Here is a 19,200-nt window from a genome sequence, read left to right on the forward strand (position 1 = left end):
AATATTTTTCATTTCCATTTAGTAAACGGGCAAGCAGTGTCTGTCGGACACTGTGTACAATTGATATGTAAAGAAGTCTACTTGAATATGTATTAACAAATGTTCAATAAAAAAATAAAGTATTTAATAAGACATCACTTAAAATATTATTAACGCTAAAATAGAAAAACATGAAAAAAATATATGAGCAAATGAAACAATTTCCTCGCACTACCTTCCGGCCTAACATGTTTCATATACTATGCTGCAAAAATTATAACAACATGCAATTACGATGATGATGATGATGATGATGATGAATACAAGAATTATGGACATAACAATGAAGATTAGGTTAAATATCATGTTACTCGCTTGTTTCCACAGCGATGAAACATAAAAATCTCGCATTAGAAGGGCAAGATCCATTTAAAACAATGCAGTGTCCGACAGACACTCCTTGCCCGGACACGTTACAAAAATAGCTTGCCCGAATAAGGGCAGACATTTTCCCCTCGTACTATAGCCTCTCATCTACTGAGTTAAGAGAGTCAGGGGTGAATGAAAGATTTACAGAATTACTTTGCCGAATCTTCGTGGCGGAGTTGTTAGCTACGACGCCAGGGTTCCGGGTTGGAACCCCAACCTGATCATGGATGTTCTTTGTCAGTGCCTCTTCATCAATTTTCCATGATCACTCATCCTCATATTCTCGATTAGCCAAAAGTGGCAGAAAAGCGAAGTTAAATAAACTAAATTAATCAATATTTATTTATTTATTGAGAAAATTCCAGATACAGCACAGTTGGCCATTTTACACTGAAATTGTCAACAATGAAAATTCAAATATAATAATAATAAGCAAAACATATTTAAAAAATAATAAAAGTAACAAAATAACACAAAAGTGCATAGCAAATTAACAAAAAATAAGTAAAATATGGCACTATTTGATATTATTTGCAAACATTTCTTCTAATAGATGACCGAAAGGCAAACCCTTAGGAAAATATATCGATTCTTGATGATAGATCATTGTATTGTGTGGCAAGTCTGTAAAAGATAGATCTTCTTTGAATTTCAAGTCTAGGTTTTTCTGTATAAAATAATATTGTATTGCAAGTTGAGCGCATAGGTACTCTAAAGTGGAATTCCTCAAGAAGTGTGTTACAGCGGATTTTGCCATTCACAATTTTGTATAAATAACTGAAATCATTCTGCAAACGTAGCTGATAAGCAGTTTGTAAGTTTAGAAAAGACAAGAGATGCGGAGATGAAAAATTGCGTAATGAGGGAACCCTGTATCGAACTATAGCTAGAAAGAAGTGAAAGACTGAATCGATTCTAGAGAGATGAGTGGGATACACCATGGACCAGACGGGAGAGCAGTATTCTATTATTAGGGAAATTAATGATTTGAAGTACAAGGTGAGGGCTGAGATGTCACTAATTTCAGTGAAACGATACAGTAAACCTAAGAGACGCATGAATTTTTTTAGTGGTGCCTAAAATGTGTTTCTCAAATGTGAGCTTTCGGTCAAAAACAATGCCTAAGTCTTTGTGAGAGGATACTGCTTGGATGTTATTGCCACAGACAGAATAAGATGACTTTAACAGGTTCTTCTTGAGAGAGAAGGTGAGAGTAGTACACTTTTCAGGATGTAATGTAAGGCCCCATGTCAGACACCAGGAAGTAAATGTTGTTATGTCATTCTGAAGAAGATGAGTATCATCGGAAGTGGAGATTTGTCTGAAAATTTTACAGTCATCTGCGAAAAGAAGGTAGTTACTAGAGGGAGCTGTGAGATGGTCGGCAAGGTCGTTGACAAATAATATGAATAAGAGAGGTCCTAGAACACTGCCCTATGGACAGAATTAATTTACTTTCAAAACAGAAAAAAATAGCCTGTATATGGTTTCCAAAATATGACTTTCTCTCATGATTGTCTATAGTAATAAAAATGCAATACGTTCAATGTGCCCTTGAAATAAACACCAGGCTGTTAATACCTGAAAGTGAAGCTCTTCTCAAGTCAGGGCACAAAACTGGGAAGGTCATAGAATGTCCTGTTGCTAAGAAGCAGAATGATCGTTTACTGCCAGGCGAAGCCATTAAGTTCACCTGCCACGCTCCGAAAAGAAGAAAACAAAAATTTCCACCTTCGCAAAGCCCTCGCAGTCTTAACGTAATTGCAACACCTCGCAATAGGGTGAAGGAGGATTAGGAGAGATTTAAGAAATGGCCAGTTTTACCGTATGTCGTGACTCGCGGCGCTCCATCTTCATGAAGTCCTGGCAACGGAAAACGTGTCCTGGGATTTACAAGAAGCAGGAGGGAAGAAAGACAGAAATGGGAAAACGTGGAGGAACCGAAATCAACTGTAAATTGCTACCAAACTTTCTTGCGTGTGTGTTTGTGTGCGTCTAAAAAAAAACAACTTTAATACACAACGACAGAGACTGCGAAACCTGTTAATTAAGATGTGGTTTAGGACAAGGTCGAAATTAAATTCTCGCCATAAGAAGTGTATTTAATTTAACTTGTTCTTGTCTTAACTTTACACGATGACTATCATTGTTCTTTCTTTTAAACCTTCAATTATGTGTAGCTTGTTTTTAAACCCCTTCTTGGAAAAGATAATGATGAAAATTGCTTCAGTTAGAAATTGTTCAAGGGCTTAGTGCAGAAGGTTATGATTTTCTTGAGCTTGATTACATGGCTAAGAAGAATGTAACGCCAGAATAGTGGATTGTTTAAAGACACACAAACCTGTGTTTTTGTATTTTTCCTGGAAAATACAACTGTAGCAGAGGGCTAAATGGTGAAATCTGAACTCGGAACCACGATTTATGCATCAATCTCAAGGTGTACAGTGGGATCCATGAGTATTATCGTGCAAATTGTCCATGACTATTTTCATTAATTTTCTCTTGTATTCAATGTGTTTTTAAGCAATGGATTTTTATGTATGCTGGTGCAGACGTTGTCTGCAGCTTGCTTTGAGTATTCTTTTAATTCTTGAAGCTCTTATTGGGTAAAATAAAGTGCACGGACATGGTTATGGACAATTCGCACGGTAATACTTATGGATCTCACTGTACAATACGCATGCTGTTCAAATCCTCCATAGGCGTAACTTGGCGGGGAAAGGGTGGGCATTTGGCCCCAAACATTATCAGGTTTATGAAAATTTACAAGTTAATGGTACTTTTATTAACCCGAGGAGCAAAGATGAGAGTAATTTTTATGGTTTTGCAAATCTAACAGTTAATTATCAAAAATAGTAACTGATGATATTTTTATGGGCTTGAAAACCTTTTGATTCAGCCCCCCAAAGTCAAGCTCCAAGTTCGATTCTGGCCCTCCAAAGTTAGGTCCAAAGTTACGCCTATGAAATCCTCAGTAACAATTTATCTATGACAACCAATTATTTTGCCTACATAAAAAGTTAAAAAAAGTCAAGTGCTCCCTCCCCTGTGCTTTACAGCACGCCATGAAGGCATATAGTGGGTGTAGTTAGGGCCCCACACTTTCTTGATCACGGCCGAAGGTGGGGGTGATGTGATCAGGCCCTGGCCGCCTTTAACCCTCCCCCCCAGTTTCCTCCAGATACCCACTTTATACGATACATGACATTTTCAACTTGATTGTACCACTGTGGTCATCATATGCCATTTTTAAGTATAACCCTTAGTACTATATTGGGTATCACTAATGTACAGTCACCGATAATAAAAATGGGACACCTACTGTCGGATTAAAAATTATAGATACTAGAGTTTGGACTCCAATTAAAAATTAACCAGTTGTCCTGCATCAAAATTTAGCTTATTCAATTCTGAGTCAATCTATGCAAACCAATTTTTCTCGAGTATGCCTTCTATTTTTTTTTTCGTCGTGAGAACAAAAAAGTGCCATTTTTTAGTTTTGCAAATGATCGCTCTCTTTGAAATTCTAAAAATAAAAACAAGTGTGTGTAGATTATCCCCTCCCCCCACCCGGCCAGTCTTCAATGATTTCACACCCTGTTTTTTTTTTCTTTTTTTTAATTATTCAGTAGCCAACGCGTGAGGCAATTTACACTAGTTACACGACATGCTCTTTTTCCAGGAAGCTGTCTATTGCGGACTGGCGACACCAGCCACAGTAGACACCCTGTAACCTGCTAAAGAACAAAGCAGCCGGGGGGGGGGGGGGGGCTTACTCTGTCGCACAAAAAACCGAGAAAGCAGGCACGTATTTAGAAATATGTTTCGGGGGGAGGGGTCCGAAGCAAGTGTCTCAATAATAATAATAATAATAATAATAATAATTATTATTATTATAATACTTTAATTTAAATAATTGCATTAAACCAAATTGATACTAATTACAACATATACATTAATATCGTATTATTATTACATGAATAGGTAAAGAGACGGTATAAGAATAAAGATATAACAGCCCATATTCAATATGTAGTTTACCTGTAGTTAAGATCGGAATAATTTATATAAAAACAAGTGCTCTGGCAATGAAATTAATGCTAAATACATGACGAATTGGATATTTATTGAATAACAAAAACAATGTTAGATGCAGTCCGAGAAAAGTAAAGTTTCTGATTAATATTTTATGCACATTATTATGAGTAGTAGTGTGTATAAATCTTTGTAATGTCATTCAAAGCTGTATGGTCCCAATATAATCATTGACCTGACTTTCAATACGTTCATAGGAAATTAATTACCATCGATTATACAACAAATGCTGAACAAGCATATTTTCATTATTTAACTATAGTGCTTGATATGTCTTTCGGGTGAGGGGGGGGGGGGGTCCGGACCCACAAAATATGTGCTTGCTGTCCTTCAAAGCAGTATGATCTCAGTATAATCCTCGCCTTGCTCAGAGGAAATTAATTACCATCGATTATACAACAAATGCTAAACGAGAATATTTTCATTATTGAATTTTAGTACTTGGTAATCCTTTAGAGGGGGCCCGGACCCCTCTAAAAAAATCCTTGAGAGAAAGGGATAAACTTAACCAAGGGGATAGGGCTTCAATACTGCATAATGCACATTTTTAACTCGCCTGCGCTTTTTTTCCCACGTTCTAGGCTAATAACCTTAATTTTTGTTCTCAGGCGCGGATCTACGGGGAGGGCAATAGGGGCGGTCGCCTCTACCTATGGCCAAGTATTTGGATATATTATTATGCCCAATATTTTTGAAGACCCAAATGTTCTTTCTGATCATCAAGTTTAACAAGCTCGAGAATAATTTTTAAAAAATGTGATTTAAGCAGGCACGTAGCCAGGGGAAGAGCTAAGGGGGCTGAAACCGCACCCGAAATCCTACAAATATCTAATTTAAATAATGTATAGTTGTAATTAATTTTACTTCCTTAGCAGGATTAAACATTAGAACGAAAAATTTAGTGTCTAATAGAGGAACCAGGTTAGGGTAGCCCGGGGCTATTTCGACCAAGGGGCTATTCCGATCGACGAAAGAATATTCGATCCTAGCGCATTGTTATCGGGTTGGCAAACTGCATGGCATCAGTGCAGAAGGAGAACCTACACGGTTGAGATGCGCACGACATTGCTGTTGTTTGTAAATTAATATGTCTGTAAAAAATTGGTTTTGGAAACAAGGTATGTACTCTGAATGTGCATTTTCGCATAGTTAAACAGATAAGCTTCAGAACGTAAGCTGTACCAGCCACATTATTATTAGTAAGTGGGTAACTATATATGTAACAATGTGGCAGGTATATTAGTTGTTAGTCATACACGTTCGTGGCGCCAAAGTTGTATAGCGCAGTGTAGCCAACCAATGAAAGAAATATCGCCTTTTGGGGCTTTTACGATCATTACGATCCTCTTCCACTTCACCATTCTCTGAATTAATCCCATATCTCACCAAACAGCCAGAAAAGACAAAACGATGTAGAAGAAAAGTGGGAGCGCTATCTGACGAGCATACGCCTGTAGGGAAGAAAATGAAAAAAAGACAGCAAATTAAGAATATCGGTAACGATGAAGACAATATCCCTTGCTGTTTTTGCGGTCAGTTGTACTACTCCAACGAAAGTGCTGTTAAAGGTGACTGGATACGAGGTCAACGATGGAACATTTGGTTTCATGAAATACATATGTGACGGGGCTTTGGTAAGATACAATTCATTTGTGGAAAATGTATCAAGACATGTGATTTTGCAAGTGATCAGAATAGCCCCGTCAATGATCAGAATTACCCCGTAGTTTAGGAAAATCTTGCAATGTGTAGTGTTTCAGTTTTTCCATTTTTACAACTATCAGAAATATAAACATATAATTTTAAATTGTGCACTTTTGTAGCCAAAATAATGGCGTTTCAGAATAAATTAACAGTTTTGGGAGGAAAAGTTTTTTTCAATTTTTTATGTACTGTTCAATGTGAAATGATCGATATAGCCCCGGTCTACCCTATAGTATTTTTATATTCTACCAAAGAATAAATGGATCCACAGCTTCTAAAATTTAGTTTTCTTTGTGGGAGGTCACACAATATAAACTGTTAAATACTCTTTTGAACGGAATGTGTAAAAGTTAATAACGAAATACAATAACTATGAATTTCAGTGCACTGACTGTACAAAATGTAAGAAAAATAATGGACAACAGTTGTATTGGATATTCACTCATACGGTGGATCGAGTAGCAACGTCTCTCCATTTACATAATAATAAAAATAACAATAAATTTGGACTCAAATTTGTTTATTTTTAATAACTTATAATAGTTATTATTGTAAAATGACAATTATAAACATGGTAATAATAATTATTGTCATTATTATTTCTACTAATCAAGTTTTATCAGTGGCCTGCCTCCTCTGAAAATATTTCTGGCGGCGTCTGTGCTGATAAGGGTTGAGTCCCCCCACAAATAAAATCCTGCCTACGGGCTTGGATTTAAGCCTACCTATACTCCGCCCCACACAGGCCCGCAGCCAGGCAGGGGCCATCGTAGTCATTCTCCCTTGCATTGTCGTTAGCACCCGGTCATTAGGAAAAACTATTGTAAAGTTTGTTTGTAGTGACAAGAGAAAATGTACACAGCGGATATTATGCGCTCATAACTTGAAAAAACAAATTCACAGAACGAAGATCAGCTATCACATTCCTTCATCTTGTTTATGAACTGAAGTCTAAGTAGAGGAAAGTACAGGGTGCCTACAAATGATTGATAGCGGTTTCATAATTTTACTGTACATGTATTATTGAACATATCACGAAGTAACTTTGAGCCTCCCCGATGTCGCAGTGGTAGCGTGGTCGCCTTGTAATTAAGGGGTTCCGGGTTCGATACCCGGTGCAGGCTCATAGTGGTTCGGATTCCACTTAAAACTGTAGGTCCAGTCCCGATTAGCCTTACTGTGTATAAAGTGGACTTCACCAACTCCAACAAACTTTGCAGTTTTGCAGAGAAACTTAACAAGTTTTGTGACACATTACAAGTTATGGGAGTTTTCTGTTCACCGTGGCACCGTTGAGTATATGCATGACTTTCCGGTACTCAATGTTTTTTTGTGAAATCTCAAAATTTAGCTTACGCCCGCTTCTTCTTCAGCGAACAACCATTACAGAATACGGGTATCTTGACATGTTAGAAAATTGGCTAATGCCACAGTTGGAGACAGACATTGAGAACTTTATCCACCAGTAGGATAGTGCTCCGTCCCAGTTCCATCACGATCTCCACAAAATCTTAACCACCAGAGTATCAAACCGATGGGTCGGTCGTTGTGGAAATGATGATCAACAATTGCTGACATTGCCTCACGCTCCCCTGACTGAACTCAGTGCGACTTTTGTGTGTGTGGGGCAGAGGCATCTTGGAGCGCATGCGTCAATTGTGGGGAAAAGTACAGATTGCTATGCGACGACATTCATGAACATTTCTACATTCTAATTTCTTCATGTAGGAGAAGTATTTATTTTACACGAGAGCGCTGAACATACATTTCTTGGATCTGAAGTGAATGAAAGTAATAATTATTTTCCCACAATTGATGCATGCGTCACTTCAGATCCAAGAAATGTAATATAAGCTTAGTTCAGCGGTCTCGTGAAAAATAAATACTTCTCCCATATGAAGAAATTAGAATGTAGAAATGCTCATGAATGTCGTCGCAGAGCAAGCTGTCCTTTTTCCCACAATTGACGCATGCGCAGCATGCGTTCACGAGACGCCTCTGGTCTGGGGTTATGTAAAGGATCTATTGCTTGTGCCTCACCCTGTATTTAGTAGGTTGTATAGAGTTTAGAAAGTTCTTGCATAGCAGGGCCGTAGCCAGGCTGAGCTCCCCCTGGTACTGATATCAGCCCCTTTCACATTAGGTAAAACTGTTTTGTGTAATTTGTTTGCAGTGAAGAGTGAAAATGTAGACAGCAGATATTATTTTGCTCACAACTTTTGTGAATGATAAATTCACAGAACATAAACTTCATCTTGTTTAAGAGCTGAAGTCGCAAGTATTTAGAAGATTCTCTAGACTATAGAATGTTCTTTCACAGAGGAGCTTCTCTATCCGTACCTTTGCTGCCCCTGTTGCGGTCTCCTGCTTAGACAGAGATCTGTGACTTTGACGTCATCATCCACATGGTCTGATCTGTGTGGTCTTGCTCACTTTCGCGTCACTTCGGTGCTTTGTGGCAAAGTTTGAAGTTTGCACCACTGACTATGTTTTTTGTCGAAATATTATTTTCAGCTTATAAGATTATCCTCACAGTCAAAATTGCGGAGTTTGACTGTGGTCATTATTTGTATTAATATTGTTCTAAATGAAATGTTGTATGGCTTAATTGTAACCCTATTGAAATAATAAATAATAACATGAAAAGAGATTGTTGCCAAACTATACGGCGAAGAGTGGATTTTAATAGCAAATTTCCAATGGTAAGCTCTGCCATTGCCGTAGGGTTAGGCAACACACATAACGTTATGCAAGATAGTGCTTATTTCAGGATATAGGTGACTATACCTAAACGGCATTTTTCAGGAATTTTGAAGTATTTTAAGTTTTGTTGAACATACTTCACGATTTTTCGGGCCTAACTAAATAGTTTTAGGACCTATTTTAGGATTTTTTGAACCTATTTTAAGGTTTTTCAAACCTATTTTAGGATTTTTAGAGCCTATTTTAGGATTTTTAGAACATTTTAGGATTTTTAGAACCTATTTTATGATTTTAGAACCTATTTTAGGATTTTTAGAACCTATTTTAGGATTTTTAGAGCCTATTTTAGGATTTTTAGAGCCTATTTTATGATTTTAGAACCTATTTTAGGATTTTTAGAACCTATTTTAGGAATTTTAGAGCCTATTTTAGGATTTTTAGAACCTATTTTAGGATTTTTAGAACCTATTTTAGGATTTTTTAGAGCCTATTTTAGGAATTTTAGAACCTATTTTAGGATTTTTAGAGCCTATTTTAGGAATTTTAGAGCCTATTTTAGAAATTTTAGAGCCTATTTTAGGATTTTTAGAGCCTATTTTAGGAACCTAAAAGCACACATTTTAGAACCTAAAATTCCGAGGTCTAGTATAATAAGTGATGATGTCAGTAGCAATCAATTAACACTTCAAGAGATGTTTTAGAAGATACCTATAGAAAAATGTACTATTTGTGTGATATTTCTAAATTTTATATTAACTTAATGACCCCCACACACACAAACACAAATAATTTACCTTCACTTAACACTGTTAAACTTTTGAAAAATGGACTTGGTTTACAAATCCCCCCCGATAACCCGTCAGCCCCCCCCCCCCCGGAGATAAATTCTAGCTACAAGTCCCTGCGCAAGTAGTGACGCGAGACGCCACCAATGAACACGTGAGAGGGAATGGGATTGCTTGGAGGGGGAAAGCGACTGCAGTTACCAGCCTTCAGCAGCGTGTACTGCTTCCCTCCGCCCGGTCGAACCCAAGACTACTAGAAGGAAAGGCTGGGGTCAGACACGCCTCTTTTCGCGACTGCCGCGGGTGTGACGTCATGGGCGGACAAACCCCCAGCTGAGTCTTTACCCCATACGGAAAGAAACATGGAAAGGCTGATCTGTTTTGTTCTTTTCACTCCTTTTTTCTTGTATTTCTGGATTGTTGGGTTCAGGGTGCGAAATCCTGGTGTGGACGAGGGGGATTTCCCCCAACCAATAATCTTGGCCTCAAAAATCCCCCCACCAAAATTTTTCCGGGGGGGGCAGTTTTTGTTATAACAAAGAAAAGATAAGCAATTACTTTTAATTTCAAATATACTTTACTTAGAATAATATCGAAAACACACACAAATTAGTGTGGCTGTGAGTGTTGAATGCATTCTCTCTCAAGAGATCACTAACAAATCTACATCAATACGCACAATAAAAGTAAAACAAGAATGCAAAACAGTAATAACTGTGAAATATAATTGATTTATATTAAAATAAAATAACAAACTAAATCAAAAACTTACACATAATAAAACCACTTCAACTGCCATAATTTATTAACATCTTTAACCGGTTAGTAAAGGAATTAGTTAGCTGCTTTACACTATCTGATATGTATGAAAGTAACAAATTAATTTCTAATTAATAATCATAATAATTATTTTAATTGAGTAATTTATTTTTACTTTTAATAACATTGAAAAATGTGTACATCGTATAATTCACACGTATGTTTGTGGGGAGGGGGGTTTTAGGTTAAGAAGTTTCTCCCCCTCACCAGTTTTCAATGATTTCGCACCCTGGTGGGTTGTGGGGTGCTGCAGTTTACAATGCCTTCAGTGAGGTGTTGCGACGTGTCGTAATCTCCGATTAAAAAATGAAAACAGTGGGTGACAATATATAACTGAACACATCGCATCTAACGAGACTTGTTAGTGGATTGCGATACCAGTAGTCTCATTACATAACATCAGGTTACCATACACTTCAATTGGGTTACAATTATTAGAATAAAAAATAATAATATTATAATTTATAATAATATTGTAATTTATAATAAAGGCTCTGACGAGTATAGTAAGATAAAAACTGCAAGCATATACCCCCAATTTAATATCCTGCCTCACCAAAATTCCTATGTCAATTTTAGGTTCACTGTTGGTATTGAAGAGTTAAATCTCGACCTCCTCCAAATAATTTAATTCTCAATCACCACACCAAAATTCCCACAACAGTCTAAGCGCAACAGTAATTAATACTCAAGACTTGGCTATCTCCCATTCTAGTGCTCAATTTCCTTACTATAGAGTTGGAAACTTCCCCAACCAAGGGTAATTCCACATCAGAATTCACGATAAAAAGTTAAGGTTTAATATGTAATAGCTGGATATTGTGCACCTCAAATAGATATACCGTGTTGCCGAGAGGCGACACTGGTATGTCTCGTCGCGTGAAAATTCCATCTCTTCTCGTGTCTAGTCTCGTTAACAACACTAATAATACATAGTAACTGTTAGAATTCCCTTGGAAATACACAACTTGCTATTTATATACGAGTGATGCTTAAATGACAACGTAGTTCAACTTCCGTCCTCCATTGTTCTATTATTTATTCAGTCAAATTTTCATCACAATCGCCCCCCCCCCCCCCAAGTTAAGTGGACGCAACCAGCTTTCACATACCCGCCTGTGGGCACCCCTGTTCGACATCCCACTGATTATATATATATATATAAAGTGAGCCTCGACTTTCTTCAGTTCTATGTCTCAAGTTTTCGTTCAGTCGAAAGTTGTTTAAAGTGTTTGTGACATAATACACACGGAACTTCCTCACATTCCTCCCTGTGTAGTTCAAAGATTCATAAGACTCACAACTGTAATCTGAATAAGGAAAATTAATGATGAAATAAATATAAATAGTCGAAGCAAAGTTACCAAATTTGAAGAAGTTAAGTGAAAACAGCTCCTCTCTCACTCCTAAAAGAGAGCAATAGATGAGGTTGTTTTCTTTTACATATTCAACTTATCCATAATTTTGGCATTCTGCCTTTCTTTATTTAACAAAACGCATGACCAGGCATATTAACTTCAATTTTACATGAAACTTTAGGTTTCAGAGAGAAATGTGACGACCTAAAAACTACTGATTCAATACATATGTTAATAGCTGTATAATCCAATTCTGAAGACACATTATCTCGGATCCTAAGTGAACCTGTATATTCAGTCCCAGCTAGCTTCTGGGCATAATGACGGCTCTTTTTTGTTCATAATTTCAGCATTGATTCCGCTGCGAAACCATGGCGCGGAGCGATCTGTCCGCCCGTGACGTCACGCCTGACGTCAAGGACCACGTGATCAGGTATGGCCCCAGCCTTCCTTCTAATAGTGTTGGGTCGAACCCCCCCCCCTCCCTCCTCCTCTTCCGCCATGGTGGCCTTGCTCCAAAGATTTCGGGGATATAGTATATGCGCATGATAGGCTAATCGGATCTGGACCTAAAGTTTAAATATGGATCCGAACCACCGTGAAATACGCCTCAAGAGGACATGGAATCCGATACCCTTTGAGAAAATAGATTTGTTTGCTTTGCTTGTTCCAAGGTTGTTAAAGGTCCAGGAATTTTAAATAAATTCAATTCCGGTCCACGAGAGAAAATCAGCAAGCGTAAATGGGTTCTGGACCGTAAAGAACCTTTTTTATCTGTAAAGTATTTCAATACGGTCCAGGAACCTTTTCTCCGGCTCAATTAAAATACGGTCCAGGAACCTTTTCTCAATGAAACAATACCCAACTTGGACCGAATTTAAATTGTGCGAGAAAAAAGGTTCCGGTCCTGCAGTGGAAGCCAATAGAACCCATTAGAATTCATGGGTTTCTGGACCATTAACAACCCTGTTTTTTTTTCACTTTACTCCTCATATCTGATCGTTCAGTTAACCGTGGCAATGGGAGGGATTATGATAAGGTCATACAATAATAATCATCTATTCCAGCAAGACAATAACCTCTAGATCATGGAAGTTAACTTCGATCCTGTTTACAGTACTAAATATTGTTTACACAAAACAGCGCAAGTGTAGGTATCCCGATATCGTAGTGGTAAGGTCGTGGTCTTGTAATCAAGTGGCCCAGGGTTCGATACCCGGTGAAGGCATATAGTGGTTCGGATACCAATTTAAACTGTATGCACAGTGCAGATTGGTATATCTGTGCATAAAACTGGCTTCAAACCATTAACTCAAACTAAGCACAGGTTACAATGGATTAGCGGTGAGGAGAGGTACCCGACTGAAATTTGCCCCGCCCAACTGCAACATCTGGATCCGCTACTGCTTGCTCTCTAGGACACTCCCGTGCTCGGAACCTCTTTATTCCCAAGTGGCTGAAACTATGTACGCAAGTAAATAGTCATTTAGTTTCACTGGGAGATTTGTCTAAGGTCAGTTTGCGGATTAAACTTTTGCTTTTAATGGGGAGGGCAGTGGCGTGCCCGAGGGGAGTTAGTGGGGATCCTAAGCTCCCCCCGAAAAAGAACGTTAAAAGCAGTAAAATATGGCAAAATGAGAGCTGACTACTAAAAATAGTACACGTACGCCCCTTTGGAAAATCCTGGGCACGCCACTAGTTCGTAGGTACACAGGAAATACACGCACTTGCACTCTTTTCAGAGACAAGTGTACATTATTATAATTTTTGAAAACTTAAATATTAAAATGATATAAAAAATATACATTAATTTCCTCACACGAATATCGTTCATAAGCATAGGCTGTTCAACTGTTGGCTAAACTGGATTTTTCATATTTCGTAAATTGTTACTGCATTTCGCAACATATGCATTAATTATTTCCTTGTTCAATAACAAATATAGCTATTTTCTTTTAAAATCACTATTAAAATTCACTAACATTTGCTGAATCTGTGAACTTACGAAAACATTCCATCAGCTTCGTCTTTTTGTCAAGAATTTAATGTGTGACGAAATAAGCAGCTTTACAATGGTGTGGACTTTCATAATCTCCGAACTATTTATTTAAATTTATTGATATTTAGCCAAACCAAATGCTTAAAACATTGTTAAATATTTCCAGAGAAAAAAATAGTTTGTATTGTCATTCATTTCACTACGGACAAACAATTGATTGGTTTAGTTTATTTTACTTCGCTTTTCTGCCACTTTTAGCTAATCGCGAGGATGATGATGAAACTGATGTAGAGACACTCACAATCACTCATGCGCAGCCCGTGATTCTAACCTGGGATCCCTGGCATTGTAGCACGCTTTGAAATAATGACAACTGTAAATATGAAACGACACTTGTATCAGGAACAAGTTTACTCTGAACAATCTAATGGAAATATCTGTTACAGTATTAAATATGATTTTTATTTTGTTACGGAGGGATAAAATAACCATTGTCATGGATACTGGAGTCTAGTGGAGGGAATTCCCCCTTCCCGTGTACTCGAACTTTGCTGTACAGGTGCACAGATTGTGCAAATTATTGTAGTCACGGACACTGCCGGCTTGTAACGATTCAATTGAAAGTCAATGTATTCATTACAAACCGGCAGTGTCCGTGACTGTACTATCTTTTTACTGCCCTACGCAACCAAAAGAGTACATAGCTATTCAAAATGGATCAAAGTTTGCCTTACCTTGCGAACAAAACACGATCAGCGTCGTCCACACCATCTTGAAGCAACAGTTTGTACCACTGCCTGACATGCTTGATTGCACACGAATAATGCACGCGAACACAAAAATCAAACCACATCCATCACATGCCACAACACTTCACCACCATTCACAGGAACGTGTTCATTTGACTCGACGAGGGACAAGAAAACCAACCGCCACGGTCCCTTCATAATCAAAAAAGAACACAAACACGCTGAACGCTGGAATTCCGAAACAAGATGGTGCCAGCCCACCGCTGGTTTTGGAGACAGGTCGGTTCCTAATAGCCTAGGTACACCTTCGACCACACAGCGACAGGCTGTAGAACTGTCTTTATCAGCTTGGAAGAAAAGGTGATGAACTGTGTTTCAGTTTTGAGAGTTCTTCCCGCGTAATTAACTGACGAAAACTCGACCGTTTTCTGACCGTGTATTTGTCCACGGCATTCCTTGCGTCAAACAATTTGTTACCTTCAAAATGACATTTCCGCAGGTAAAGCATTTAGCCTTCCAAGATATAGATGGCATTGTATGTCAAGGCTTCGACAACTTTTTGAGTCTTTGGCCAGAAGTGAAGTTGCTGAAATCCGGCAACTTTGACGAAAAACAAACACTTTTCTTTTCTTTCTCTAGCGATGGCCAGAAGTGGGTTTGATTACTTTGCACTTGAAAAAAAAAGCGAAGTTCATTGAACCTCCATAATTCATATGTCCTACGTCAACATCTTCGTGTACATACGTCAGCCTCAAGGGCTTATTTTAATCTTCGTTCGGTGCCTTTGAAGTCCGTCTCATTACGTACGCCAAAAATCACACACAAACACGAACGTACCTGCCTGTAACAACATTCTTTGGTCGAATCCTCACAGGGAGTCGGAGAAATTTCTCGTATTTGTTCACGGGCACACACACACACACATGTATACTTGCGTAAAGGAAAAGTGCCTGTTGATCTGTAGCGGTTCAAAGTAGTACTTTAAACGGTTTTTTTTGTTTTCCTTCTCTTGAGAAACGTTCGCCTTGGGGCATTTATCGTTTCTTTCTTTAACCCCACACGCATTTAGCCCGAAGGCCCCACCCAACGAAGCCGCATCTCAATTTCACAGTTGTAGCCGTGAAGCAGACTTGGCTTCAGTTGGTGGGTGGCATGCATGCTTCGGCATCACACACAGCCCCCACCACCTGCTTTTCCTTCGCAAGGGACCACCAGGTCTCATTTGACGTTCCTTTCGTACGGTTGAATGAAATCCTACAATGCTCCTCTTTTTTCTTCATCGTTTTTTTCTTTCCTGATCGCTAAAGCTCGCATTCTCTTCATCGAGATGATTCTCCACCCAAGGACGAACGTATTAAGGAGGGCTCAAGGGGGTCCGCCCCCTCCGAAAGTTACCAAGTACTAAAATTAAATAATGAAAATATACTTGCTTAGCATTTGTTGTATAATTGAGGGATTGATACCGAATTTGGAAGGCGAGGATTACATTGAGATCATACGGCTTTGACATTACCAAAGAAGATTTTTAACGATAACTTATAATGATATGCATAAAATATTAGTAAGGAACTTTACTTTTCCTCAACTGGATCAAACATACTTTTTTGTTTTCAAAAATATTGAATTCTTTATCTTTCGAAAAGGTGGGGGGGGGGGGCGGTACGTATACTTTTTTTCTAGTAGTCAGCCCTCATTTTGCCATCTTTTCCTGTCTTTGGTATTCTTTTTTAGTAATATTGGGCCAAAGAGGGCGGGGTATAATACCCCCAACTCCCTCTTGGGGACGCCCCTGTCAGAACCTAACAATGAGATAGGATCCAGCTGCATACACCCGGCGACCTAGGCGCGATTAGACTTTCGACCTCGGCACCGAAGTTCCCAGGTTCGAATCCTCATCGTCTCGATCACCACAAAGAGGCAGAAAAGCGACGCGAAATGAGGAAAATGCCAATTCAAAACCGGAAGTGACGTTGGCAGCGTTAGACTGTTGATGGAACTTCCTGATTTCTTCTTTTTCTATCCAGTATTCTTCTATAAACCCTGTACAAAGAGAACGAGAATACAATACAGAATACCATGAATGGAGGGCAAAACTTTGGGTGGGGGTAAAGGCGGTCGGAGCGTGGTACTGATCAATCACATGATTGATTGATTTTTTTACAGACTGGACATGTTAGTGTCGCTTGGCTGTGAAACCACCGTGTCGCTTCGGTCTTAAATTCCTTTGTGTTTTCAAAACATAATGCAATGTACAGGCAGACTAACTACAAAAAGAGATAACGTCTTTGAATTTTGGTGACAATGGTTATTTATTAGCATTGTTAATTGGGTATCATCCATTGTCTAGTTGCAGTGTCGGCGATTGGTGCCAAAGCTGAAAAGGGGGGGGGGATATTTCTCTTGGTAGACAGGTGTGGGCACAAAAATTAAGGGGGGAGAACTGGCCTCCTTGCCCCTAATCGCGGCCGTTTCGAGAGATAACCGCTCTCTGAAAACGTGAGAATTAACGGGGGGACGCTGGGGATTCCCCCTACACAAAAAATATTAGATTTTTTTTTTAAATAAAAATAAAAAAAATAAAACTTTTATTCCTGCCAGGGATGTTTTTATCCCCCTTAAAGAAAATGAAGTTGAAAGCATATTGCATACTATTTCTTAGCTATGTAACAAACACAACTTAAAAGTCATTCGTGTCCATTAATAGTCCAGTCATCAAATATTTGTATATTTCCCTGCCGAAAAGTATGCAGCCTTGTGGATTAAATTAGTACATCATCTTGCAACTGGCCAACCTCACGGAGCCGAGACAACAGCAGGCTGTTTTCCGCCTAAGTTATCATGGCATAGTGCTCATATTTTACTTGTATTGAAGCGTCCCCAAGAAACTCGTAGGCAGGTTAGATGCAGGCCTGTAGCCAGGATTTTTTTTCGGGAGGGGCTCATTCCTTATCAGCACAGGTGTCGCCAGAAATATTTGTAGACGGTCTCAGGCCATTGATAAAACTTGATTAGTAGAAATAATAATGACAGTAATAATTATTACGATGATTATAATATTGTCACTTTACAATATTAACTATTATAATTCATTAATAATAAACCAATTTTAATCTAAATTTATTATTATTATTTTATAAATCGAGAGACTTGGCTACTCGATCCACCGTACCGATTCAACACAAGTATTGTCCATTATTTTTCTTATATTTTGTACATTTAGTGTACTGAAATTCATAGCTATTGTATTTTGTTATTAACTTTTACACATTTCCTTAAAAAAAAAAGCTTTAAAAGTTAGCGGTAAATTTTAGTCATAAAGTTTATATTGTGTGACCTCTTACACAGAAAAGTACACATTTTGAGAGTTTTGGATCCATTTATGCTTTGGATTAAATGGTAGAATAAAAAATATACCCTGGTTCCTCTATTATACACTAAACTTTATCGATCTAATGTTTAATCCTGCTAAGGAAGTAACATTTATTACCACTATACACTATTTAAATTAAAATATTTGTAGGATTTCGGGAGGGGTTCAGCCCCATTAGCTCTCCCACTGGCTACGTGCATGGTTAGATGGACATAAAAGTGTGAACTTGGCAATAGAAATTTGGTCAAGTTGTCTGTGTTATTAGTTCGATAGCTTTTTTTGTGTACTGGTTTGCGCTTCCTTAGAATGTAAATATACTGTTTCTAAATTACGTTCAAATGTTTTCATAAGATTTAATAACCTAGGTTAGATCAAGGTACTTAAAACCGCAAGGAAAAAAATACCTACCAAAATGGAATCACAAATACGCCACTGAGTGCACACTTCCCTCCCCTCCCCAAAGCAAAAAACTTAAAATTCGCACAGAGAGAATACGTAGGTATAGGTAAAAACACTAGACAATGGATAATGTTCAATTAACATTGGATGCTACCAAAAAAAAAAAAATCTTCAATAAAATCTTCCGGAGAAAGACGGGGATTAAGACCTATACATATATTCCTTTTTCAAACACGAAGCTTGGCAACGAAGGATAAAATACAGGCAACTTCATCTCTCTTTCTGGCGCCTCGGTGTGTGCCACGTGACGAAAAACCAGCTGAGACTGCTCGCCCACGAAGAACACGAAAGCCTAACCATGACCAGATCGAGATATTTGGTTGGTTACTCATCGTGAGGTCATTCTTCTTCCAGTGTTTCAATGGCACGTCAAATATTCCAATCGACTTGCGCGGAATCTGCTGTCTTCCACTGCCCCATTTTCCAGCAAGAACGGCTCGGTACAATGCACGTGATCTTTCAGTTCCTCCGGTTTCTTTGTAGACAAAACTCGAGAGGAAAAAAAACCTGCACCCCTTGCGTTTTTTTACGTTGTTTTGCACGCAACTACAACAAAGGCCACACACGTTGAATCGAAAGGAAATCCCGTTTCCCACCTCACCCTCCGCACCACTCCCCCGATATATATATATCTCTCTCTCTCTCTCTCTCTCTCTCTCTCTCTCTCTCTCTCTCTCTCTCTCTCTCTCTCTCTCTCTCTCTCTCTCTCTCTCTCTCTCTCTCTCTCTTTGCTCTTCATACCTCCTTCCCT

General features: G+C 38.4%; 1 protein-coding gene across 1 annotated transcript in view; it reads right to left on the reverse strand.

Annotated features, from left to right (window-relative positions):
- Positions 1-15,522, reverse strand: part of LOC145993736 (signal peptide, CUB and EGF-like domain-containing protein 3) — a 143,043-nt gene extending 127,521 nt beyond the window's left edge. Inside the window, exon 1 of the mRNA XM_083129482.1 lies at positions 14,606-15,522. Coding sequence (XP_082985608.1) covers positions 14,606-14,675 — 70 coding nt within the window. The 5' untranslated portion in view covers positions 14,676-15,522. The remainder of the gene's footprint in view (positions 1-14,605) is intronic.
- Positions 15,523-19,200: the final 3,678 nt, after the last annotated feature.

Source organism: Lepisma saccharinum, chromosome 10, assembly GCF_977018435.1.
Source record: "Lepisma saccharinum chromosome 10, izLepSacc3.1, whole genome shotgun sequence".
NCBI classification, from domain to species: domain Eukaryota; kingdom Metazoa; phylum Arthropoda; class Insecta; order Zygentoma; family Lepismatidae; genus Lepisma; species Lepisma saccharinum.